Source organism: Zingiber officinale, chromosome 1B, assembly GCF_018446385.1.
Source record: "Zingiber officinale cultivar Zhangliang chromosome 1B, Zo_v1.1, whole genome shotgun sequence".
In the NCBI taxonomy this organism is placed as follows: domain Eukaryota; kingdom Viridiplantae; phylum Streptophyta; class Magnoliopsida; order Zingiberales; family Zingiberaceae; genus Zingiber; species Zingiber officinale.
In genome coordinates this window covers 161,895,684-161,906,540 of record NC_055986.1, presented here as the reverse complement: position 1 = coordinate 161,906,540, position 10,857 = coordinate 161,895,684, and the positions used below count along the sequence as shown (strand labels likewise).

The 10,857-nt window shown below is 40.4% G+C and overlaps 1 protein-coding gene across 1 annotated transcript; it reads right to left on the bottom strand.

Moving 5' to 3' along the window:
- Positions 1-3,467: 3,467 nt before the first annotated feature.
- LOC121987102 (ABC transporter C family member 8-like) lies at positions 3,468-9,088 on the bottom strand. The gene is made up of 12 exons (XM_042541007.1): positions 8,927-9,088; positions 6,855-8,782; positions 6,442-6,762; positions 6,279-6,365; positions 5,587-6,201; positions 5,354-5,518; positions 4,960-5,254; positions 4,659-4,873; positions 4,285-4,590; positions 4,145-4,208; positions 3,834-4,073; positions 3,468-3,739 (listed from the first exon to the last, which is right to left on the bottom strand). The coding sequence occupies exons 1-12, from the start codon at positions 8,955-8,957 to the stop codon at positions 3,612-3,614; spliced, it is 4,395 nt and encodes a 1,464-aa protein (XP_042396941.1). The 5' UTR covers positions 8,958-9,088; the 3' UTR covers positions 3,468-3,611.
- Between the last annotated feature and the right edge of the window lie 1,769 nt (positions 9,089-10,857).

Genomic DNA, 10,857 nt, shown 5'->3' with positions numbered 1-10,857 from the left:
TCCACCTACGTTCTCCTCACTCTCTTCTTCTCTGTGTACCCGTGATAGCATTCGGGTACCTCTTAGTTCGTCGAGACCATCAGTGCTTAGTGAGGATCGCAGTTTGCCATTGTATCCTGGGAAATAAATGATCCGAGAGAACCTCGAAGCACAATCGGAGATGAGAATTTGTTTCAAGGAAACTGTCTGATAGCATGCCTCGACGTCTTCTTCTGACTCAATAGTCGATGACTCAGCAATCGGCATGGCTGGGCACTCAGCGACTCGGCACTCAACACTTGGCGACTCGGTAATCGGTGACTCAACGCTCGGCAGTCGGCGGTTGGCAACTCGACACTTGGCACTTGGCAAACTTGACAGTCATCACTCGGAGTCGACACTCGGCTGACTCGGCAGTCAGCACCAGGAGGTCACCAGTTGGATTCAATACTCGGACTCGGCTGACTTAGATTTTGTAATAGAATTTTGTACTCGGACTCAACAGTCAGCCATATAAGATAGTCTAGTCGTCTAGGTAGTTCCCAAGCAACTCCTTCCCTACTTGACAGATTGAGATTATCCACTCAGATTATTCTTACATTGAAATTATAATTTTAGTTTAGCTAATTTTTTAGTATCTTTGACAGGTTATCCAATATATTGTTGAGCTCCAGCTCCCCTCTCTGGTTCAGCGGCCTCTCTGGTTCTGCGAGCATCATGTGGCTACGATCAACTCCTCTGCATTAAGCAATCAAATTTGTGTCATTTCCGCTTGGCTTTTGTGAATTGTGCACTCCTACTCCATCTGTCACCTTGCTGTAATTTCCTGCTGATCATGGATATTTTGGGATGTCCAGTGATCCTGTTTTTCACCAGCAACTGAAGACCTTCTTGGTATGATCACTTTGCTGATCTCCCTACTTTGATCGAGTGAGCATTGTAATCAAAGTCTTTTGAGTAGGGATCTTATGTATAAAATAACATATAAATACAGTGAAAAATTTTGTTCTCTCCATAGATTCAAACGAATACAGCATACAAAGTTTGAGCGAGTGGTTACCTTTGTTACGTGAACGGTACAATCCCGACAGTAATTTTGATTCCGCAGACCTCAGCATGATTAGAATGGTCTTACCTCTATGATATCCACACGAGCACTTCCCTGTGAATTGTCTCACAAACATCAGAATTGGAGAATCTCACCCATCTCCTTTCTTTCTACTCACGAATTCAAGAAGAAGAAGAAAGGGAAAAACAAAGAGACTAACACACCTTGTCATCTTGCTAGAGATGACTACTTAACGTGGCAATGAATGGACAACCTAACTTTTCATCTTCTCCTTCTTAAATGTCCTCTTTAATAGATGACTATTAAGGTGTCATAGAGAAAACACTAACTCTTCATCTTCTCCACCATATAAGATGAGATGACTATTAGTGTTTTTCTTATTTGACTCTTAGTTGGGTTGGGGTTTAAGGTCCGAATTCATTTTGGACTTATGGCTCAAACCTATATTATTTTAATCAAACTAAATAAATTAATTTTCAAATCAACATGTTCTTTGTGTGTGACTCAACAGGTTCTCGTAACGTTAGCAATGTCTTTAAAACAATATTTTAGATATATAAGTAATAAGTGACATCTAACAATGCATCATTGTTACCCAAGTGATGAGAATGTCTAGATCTGACCTAACCTTTTTGTGTCTATTATCTTGTATAACTTGGTCCTTCTATTCTTAATATCTAAATTGATTCATGAGCCATAGACCGTGTCATCCTCTTATCAATCTTTATGTTTCTTGATCTTTAAGTAAACAGATCTTCACAAAGGGAAGGTTCAAAGGGTAAAAATCTACCTGTCCTATACTGGACTCAATTGCTAAATGCTATCACAGACCCTATCTCCATTCATGTGGGGGATTGTTGGATATATGTGAATGGAGAAGATGTGGAAGAGGGAAGAAGTTCCATTGTGAATGAGACTTTAGTCCCACATTAGGAGTTTTAGAGCATTTTGGTTGATTTATATTGATTCGCATGCTTTGATGATGTGAATAAATGCATGGGGAGAAGCTCTCTCTCACACGTGGGTGCATAGGGAGGTGCAAATCCAGGGTTTGAATTGCATTGAACCATGTTGACTCGTGTGCGGACACGACTTGCACAAAATTTACCTAAGTGGAACAATCAACATTGTGTAACGGATGCATCAAAGAAAGATTAATACAGTCGAGTGAAATATTGATGTTTCACAGTTGGCAAATAATGATAATTAAACGATCATTAATGTTACACATTGGTCTGAGCTCCTATATAAGGAGGTTGCAACCACAAACAAAAGGTTACATGCTCAAAAAGTTGAATCTCTCCACCAACGTTCCCCTTCTCCTTTGTCGTGCATCTCTTACACGGCGGAGAGCCCGTGATAGCAGTCAGGTACTTCTCAGTTCGCCGTGACCATCAGTGCTTAGTGGGAATCACGGTTCACCGTTCTATCTTGGGAAACAGACGATTCGAGGAAACCTTGAAGCACAACCGGAGGTGGGGCGAATATGTTTCAAGAAAACTGCGTCCAGCGCAGGCCTCGGTACGATCACCTTGTCGGCTGCTTGCTCGCCCGGTCGCACTGCCCGGTCGATCTCTCTGACCCCCTAGTCGGCCTCTTTGACCGCCCGATCGGCCTCTCTGACCGCCTGGTCAGCCTCTTTGTCCGTACGATCGCACGCCCGATCGGGCTCGACTCGCTAGCTTAGTTCGCTCGGTCACTCGCCCAGTTTGCTTGCCCGCTCGTTCATTTGCTCACTCAACCTCTCGCTCACTCGGTCGGCCGCTTGCTCGCCTGGTTCTCCAGTCCGGCCGCAAACTCGCTCGGCCCTCTGCTCGCCTGGTCACTCGCTCGGTCTGCTCAGTCGGTCACTCGCTCAACCGCTAAGTCCCTCTGCTCGCCCGACCGCTCGCTCGTTTACTCGCTCGACCACTCACTCACCCGGTCGACCACTTGCTCGCCCGGTTCTCCCGTCCGGCCGCACACTCGCTTGGCCGCTCGCTTACTCACTCGACAATTCAGTCACTTTGTTTGCGACTCGCCCATCTGGTCGCTCACTCACCCGGCCACTCGCTTGGACAGTTCAGCCTCTCTGCCTTCCACTGTAAGGCTAATTGCCCGCTCGACTTGTCTACCCGATCAACCAATCTACTGCTTGCTCGCCCAACCCTTTAGTTCGCTCGGACTTTGCTACTCGGACTCGGAGTTCGATCTGCACTCGACAACTAGTAGAAACCAGCTCTTACTGATAACCTAAGATTATTTGCTCAAGTCATCTATAAATATAAGTTAAATTTAATTTTGTATAATTTAAATTCGACAAAGTCCCAAATATCTCCGGGAGATTATTTTCTTTTTACAACATCATTTACCTATATTTATTAACAATTGAAGATCATAAAAGAGAAATAATGAGAAAAAGTTGAATTTATCTAAGAAATTGAGGAGAAAATAATGAGAAATGATTAATAAATTTCTGTTTCTAACAACACGTGAAATTCATTTAACATGCTTAATACTTTATTTAATTTCACATGCTTAATACTTAACTTCTACTAAGATATTATACGATGCACATCCCTTCTCAATGGCTTGAAAGTGAATGAGAGGAATCTCTTCTGCAGTTGGACCAGTACTCTGCCACAAGCTTAGAGAAGGCAGAGCTCTGGCTCTCAATCAGTCTCGAAGGTTCATCATACTCCACCATTTTGCCTGCCACAAACATAATGTTCTAAGCTCAAATACAATCCATGGCAGAAAAAAAGTAAATCTGAGTTCAGTGCACAAATTGAGTTCAGGAAGATACCATAAGAAAGAACCATGACCATGTCACTGTCGATGACGGTTGGCACTCTGTGCGCGATGGTTATAACTGTGCAGTTTGAGAATTCTTCCCTGATGACCCTTTGCAACACAGCATCAGTTGCAGAGTCTATGGATGCAGTTGCTTCATCCAGCACGAGAATTCGGTTCTTTCTGAGAAGAACGCGGCCGAGGCAGAAGAGTTGCCGCTGCCCGGCGCTCCAGTTTTGGCCATCATCATTCACTGAAAGGAATCAGGCAATGTACACAAGTCTAGATCTTGGTTTATTTCGATGAATATGAAATCACACTCACCAGCTGAATCCAGAAGAGTAGGAAGGCTACTGATGGCTGTTTTCAGTTGACATTTTTCTAGAGCCTGCAAATGCCAAATAGAATGTTACCAAATTATCGTAGTCGATTACGAGTTTGTTTAGATCGGGAACAAGGCTGACCTCCCAAATTTCCTGATCAGTGTAAAGGCCAAGAGGATCCAAGTTACTTCTGATACTGCCTCTGAAAAGAGTAGCCTCTTGAGGTATTATGCTGAGCTTCATCCTAAGATCTTTAAGGCCTATCGAGCATATGTCAAGTTCATCAATAAGAATCTTCCCACTGCTAGGATCGACCAAACGAAAAAGAGAACTTATGAGGGTGGTTTTCCCGCTTCCGGTTCTTCCAACAACCCCAATCTTGTTGCCTGCTTTGAAGGCACAAGTGATTCCTTTGAGAACAAGAGGAGCATTTGGACGATATCGCACCTGAACATTGTTGACAGTAACTTTATGAACAAAGAGCTCAGTCTTTCAAATGGTGCAAGACATCTAACCTTGAGTTCTTGTAAATCTATCCTCCCTTCACTAGGCCATGTAGGTGGAGGCCTCCTCTCATTGATGATCGCCGGCGGCTCAGGTGTGATATGCATGAATTGCTTTATCCGTTCTACCGATATGACAAAGTTTTCGAGATTGGAGTAGAATCGCGTCAAGAAGACTTGACAACTAGAGAGCGTCAAAGCATAGGATAGGCAGAGGCCAGAAAATCCTGAAACATATCTGAAATAGTTTAGTCATCACTCATCAAACACAAGGTTAATAAAGCAACAAAAAAAAGATGGGTAGTTCAAGTACCAGGAGAAATCACTGTTGGAGGAAGCAGAACAAGGAAAAGAGATGAAGTAAAAATTGTCAAATTTTGGAGTGCTTCGACGCGAAGTAGCACCCACTCAAGTGTACCCACTGTGTAGTAGAACAAGGATGCATCCGTATCAATGAGTCGTAGATTAGTTCTGATGAACCTGTCGATCATGCCAAAAGCGCGAATTGTGACAGCACCGAGCAATGACTCAGCCGCAGAGTTCATCACTGGTGCTTTGGTTGTTCCATTGATTCTCACAAGCTCCCTTGCTGAAGCCACATAGTACCTCTTGAATGTTATGAGAAGTTAGAAATTGCATGATTGGATTGAGAAGTAAAACAATGCTTAAAATTTTCAACAGTAGAAGAGTTGATGATGGAGAATTACTTGAACAAAGACCATTATGATCAGCACTGGAATTGCTACGATCACAACTTGCCATATCACAGATGCCATAATTACGATCATCGCGATGAGTTCAGTTGATCCAGCAATGACAAACACAATGGAGTAAGGTATGTCAAAGTCCAAGATGCTCAAATCGGAAGACGCCTGCATAGGAACTCAAAGTACATATTATGTAGATTATGATACAATTGAACCCAAAATATGTATCGTACCCGTGTTAGAATCCTTCCCACAGGAGTTGAGTCGAAGAACAACATAGGAGCTTCAAAGATCGAATCCATGAACGAAGTAAAGAAAGCTTTTGAGGCCTTTAGGCCGTGCTTAGCGGCTGCCAAGGTCCTAGAATATGCAAAGAAACAACTAAGAATGGCGAAAAATGAATAAACTCCTATCAGAATTCCTTTGCTGAAATGCTGCACTTGCACACCAATGGCTAGCCAATAGCTCGAAAGGCTTTGGAAGCTCACGAATATCAATTGTAGCAAGATCGTCAAAACAAAAAGAGAATAGCCCTTTGAAACTTGGAGGTAATCATGGTATGGCTTCCATCCAAGATCACCTATTTCAGTTTCCTCCTCTTCTGTTAGCTGCACTGCTGAGAAACCCTTTGTCGAAATTTCAACCTCACTATCCTGTTTTGTGGGTTGATTGGTATTGATCTCTTGATCACCATAAGTGTTTTCTGCTCGAGCTTGGTTTTCAAGTTGCGAAGACCCTAAATTGTTGATTGAAGATTGATGAGCATTTACAAGTTTTCCGAAAGCTGCCCCGGACTTCAGTAGTTCCTCGTAGGTTCCTTCTTGTGCAACTTTTCCATTCTCCATCACCTAGCAACGAAAACCACATATCGAATAAGATTTAAATCACCACGAGGCAAATCATCCTTCAGAAAAAGCTACTTCACCAGAATTCCATCAGTTTCATTGAGGAACTCGACTTGATGGGTGACTAGAATGACAGTCTTGTGTTTCAAAGCCGACATCACGCAATCCTACAAGTTCTCATTCAAGTGAGTACAAATATTCATGAGATGAATCAAACAAGTTTGCTTATGGCACACTTCTTACATGGAAAAGAATTGCAGCAGTATGCGCATCGACAGCACTGAAGGGATCATCCAGGAGGTAGATATCTGCATCATTGTAGACTGCTCTTGCAAGCTGAATTCTTTGCTTCTGCCCTCCACTCATGTTCAGTCCTCTCTGCCCAATCTCGGTAAGGTCTCCATGATCGAAATTGTTGATGTCCTTATCCAATGCACTGCATTTGATGGCCTTGTCATATAGTGCCTTGTCCATAGCCTTGCCATATAGAATGTTGTCGCGAATTGTCCCGCTTTGGATCCAGGATGTCTGTGAAACATATGCAATTGATCCAAAGACCTCGACCTACAAGAGAAGAAGAATATTGAACAAAAATTGCTATGAAGTACTGTGTTTCACTGAAAGATTCAATGAAAGCAACTTGTTTAGTGACTCACAGATCCTGAAAGTTTAGGAATCTCGCCGAGTATAGCATACAAGAGTGACGATTTTCCGGAACCGACAGGCCCACAAACCGCAATCTTTTCTCCTCTATTGATGCTCAAATTCAGATTCTTCAATGTGGGAACTGATCCATCTGTCTCCCAGAGAAAAGATCCATTTCGCACTCGGATGCCAAGGCTTGAATCTTGTGCCTGGTTTTTCATGACATCCTCTTCTTTGATCTCATCTTCGAGCAGGAAAGCATTGATGCGGTCTAATGAAACCTTTGTTTGGATCATAATCGAGAGCACTTCAGGCAGCATTCTCACCGGTTCCGACATAACTCGGAGTGTTGCCAGGACTGTGAAAATTGTGCTAGCATTCAGAGGAGCAGTTCCCATGGCAGCTGTTCCTGCCAAGATCACAGTGGAAACAATTGTCGGCGATATCCAGTATAGCGCAGACCCATAAGCCTTCTTGTTTTGAATATCCGAAAGCCACTTGAACTCTACATCTCTCTGGCTCTCGATCATGCTTCTGAAGTGTTGCTCCCATGACTGCAACTTTATGATCTTCATGTTGTTCAGGGCCTCAGATGTTGCCCTCAATCTATCATCCTGAGCCACCATGAACTTGGCTTGGCAATCTTGAAGGATCTTAGCGAAGGGGACGTTCGCGAACCCGAGGATGGCCAGAGGGACTAGTCCTGGTAGTGCCCCAAGACCAACAGCCCAGAAGATGACCCCCACTGAGAGCAGCAACTGGAGAGGAAGACTCCACGCCATGTGAAACCAGTAGGGGAAGTCCCCAAGCCGGTAAGCATCCACCGCAATGTAGTTCACAACTTCTCCTGCGGAATGCCTTCTCCTTCCATGGCATGAGAGCTTGAGCATTTTCTCGAACACAGCCGCCATCAAAGCCGATCGCATCTTCATGCCCAACCTCCTCGATTGGAAAAACCAATGCCTTTGAGACAAGGACTCCACCACCTTCATCACGACCAAGAGACCGACAAGCGCAAGGCCAATCTTGAGCTCTCTCTCCTCGAGGTAGTTGTACCACACAAATGCGTAGAGTAGAATCGGGGAAGAAGAAACCGTTACAGCTTTCAGTAATGCATAAAACCCTGACACCGAAAGCTCTATCGAGTAACATTTGAACAGTGATGAAGAAACAAAATTGGTGGCTTTTCCTTTGCTGTGTCTTCGAGCAGTACTCCATGCTTGGAAGAATCTGTCGTAAGCTTGCTGAGCAGTGTCTTCGGGATACAGAGGAGGGATGTCGTTGAGTTGCAGAGGTTTGGAGTAACCAAGCTTTAGCAAAGGGTTTAACCAAGAGAATGCCAAGAGACTAAAAAAACCAGGTTTCCTTGAGCTCTTCTGGCCGCTCAACAGTGGCTGACATAAGTCATGTTCTCCTCCCTGAAGCTCCCTTCGAGCGATGAGCTTGATGGAGTAGAACAGAAGTAGAAAGCACACGGGCCAGGATAAGAGATCGAGGATTTGAAGGTTTTGGTGATGTCTCAAGAGGAAATTCACATTGTATGCAGAAAATAGAAGCGGAAATGAAGTCCACCACACCAAGCTTATGATTTGCACCAGCTGCTTCGTGGGTTGGACGGTCAAGGAAACTGATAGAGCTATCCAAACTAGACTTCTGATGAAGCAGAAGAACCAGTTGATAGACTTGTGTTCTTTGAGAGTTAGGGCTCTCAAACCTGCAGTCAAGTATGAGATGCCTGTTAAAGCACAACAAAGGGAGATGACGAAGGGAATCCATTCCCTGTGCCTGTTTCTGCCGATGTATTGTCTTCTGAGACAGAGTATAAGCAAGCACAGGGTGTAAGTGATGAGGAAGACAGTGTTGATCAAGTCTATTATGCTCTTCTCTGTGCACGGCGCTCCCAGATCAAATCCTTCCTCACAGATCAAGCTGAACCAGCCTGCAAAATCAGATTTTTTTTTTTATCTGAAGATCGATGCATGGAAAGAAGAAAGAAAACAGTTCGAAAGAATGGAAAATAAATAAAAGGGAGAAGAAAGTTGAAAGATTTCAGAGGGAAATATAGAGTTGAGGAGGATTCTACCTTGAATGTTGTGTGACTGTGAAGAAACCATGCTTATCGAGATCGCTGAAGAAGGATTTCCTCTGAGCAGATGGCAAATAACCTCTGGTCTATAGGAAGAGAAGTACCAGCACAACAACTATATCGCTTATATTGATTTGTCTCTTTCATTTTGAATTATTTTCCAACAAAAAGAAACATGCATGGACGAGAATTCATGAGATACGGCTCCTTCTTTTTCAGCTAAATATAATACTGAAAAATAAGGCCGAACTTTCATTAATAGTTCATGGAATGGAATAAATGCATGTCAGCAATTTTGGAAGTAAGTGGTGAAGTCGATCTAATAGGTAGTAAATAAATCAATGATTTTTTTAAAAAAATTATTGAATCAAATATTTAATTTTTAGGACATCAAAGTATAATATGTGATGTTAGAGAAGTATTAGTATTTAATTAAGTTTTAATTAAAAATGTAGAAGTTAAATTCTAAAAATATCACTTAAAAATAGACATCTTGTTTTTCAAAGGCGCAATAAAGAGTTTTTCCCATGTAAACTGAGTTTTTTATATTCTATATTTTGTGCCTCGAGAAAGATGACAATAAATCATGGACACGTTGTGTTCGACAGGATAGTACAGCTTGAACTTTTTAAATTAAATATCTTTGTAGTTATCTTTCTCTTTTATGTATCATTCGTGCATAATTTTTATAATGATTCTAATATCAATAATATATTATTTTTTTAAGGGGGAAAAAATAAAAAGCACCCTAAATTTTATAAATTGTTTTATTAAAAAAACATTAAAGGGGCACCATTCTTCGTATTTTATCTCGAAAATATTTCTGGACCCAATGACGTTGTAAAAATTATCATTTAGTTTGACAATATGTGAAAATTATCAAATAATTTCTACATTATGTAAAAATTATTGGATAGTTTTTAAAAAGTACAGAAGATATTCTGTAATTGTTATAATATACAGAAGTTATTTATTATTTATTATTTATTATTTATTATTTATTATAATATATAGAAGTTACTCCGTAGTTCATGTAGAAACTACTAGGTAGTTACTATAATATGTTTAATGTAAAATTAAGGTTTAGAATTTCTAAACATTATTATATTAAAATATTATTTACTAACTTAATCAAAATTATTTAAATTTTATCAAAATCACTTTAAATACAGTTGCAGAATCTATTATGTAATTGCTAAACTTTAAACATTTCCTGAACATGTTGTAATAGCTACGTGGTAGGTTTTACATATTCTAACAATTACTATATAACTTTTACACCATGTAAATCTTAAATTCTAAATCCACTTTAAACCTATTATAGAAGTTATTCAGTAGCTTTTACAATAGCGTTGATTTAAAGATATTTTTAAGATAAAATTATGGAAGAATCTTAAAATTATGGAAGGATGCCCATTTAATTTCTTTTTTTTAAGAAAAAGGATGCTCAAATTATATTTCTCTAATAATTTGAGGTACCTTTTGATTTTTATTTTTTTATTAAATAATTAAACTAAATATAATTAAATATATAATTTTTAAACAAAAATTTCTTGGAAACACTTACAATCAATTTAATTATTTTCTTCTAGGATAAAAATATACTTAAGGAATTCACTAATAATTTAATTTTATTAAAAGTTATTTAATTCATTAATTTTTATAGTTAGTTTAAAGTTTTATTTAAAAAATAAAATTTTATGTTCTATTATAATGAATAGGAGTTAGAATAAAGCGGTCAAAAGGTCTAAAAGTGTCTCACGATGGGTTGACCAATTGGTAAGGTGAGGCCTACCTATGATCTTGAGATCTCATTGTGTTTCTTAGGCTTCATTAATTAAATGACAATGCTAATGACAAAGGTGCCGAATAAAACATGCATCCACGAGAATTCATGATATACGGCTCCGTTTTTTTCAGCTAAATAT

Coding starts and splice junctions, on each gene's coding strand:
- LOC121987102 (XM_042541007.1), bottom strand. CDS start 8,957: ATGGTTTCTTCACAGTCACACAACATTCAAG. Junction 6,763..6,854: donor TTCCTAAACTTTCAGGATCT/GTGAGTCACTAA, acceptor CTTCTCTTGTAG/GTCGAGGTCTTTGGATCAAT. Junction 6,366..6,441: donor CTGCTGCAATTCTTTTCCAT/GTAAGAAGTGTG, acceptor GAGAACTTGTAG/GATTGCGTGATGTCGGCTTT.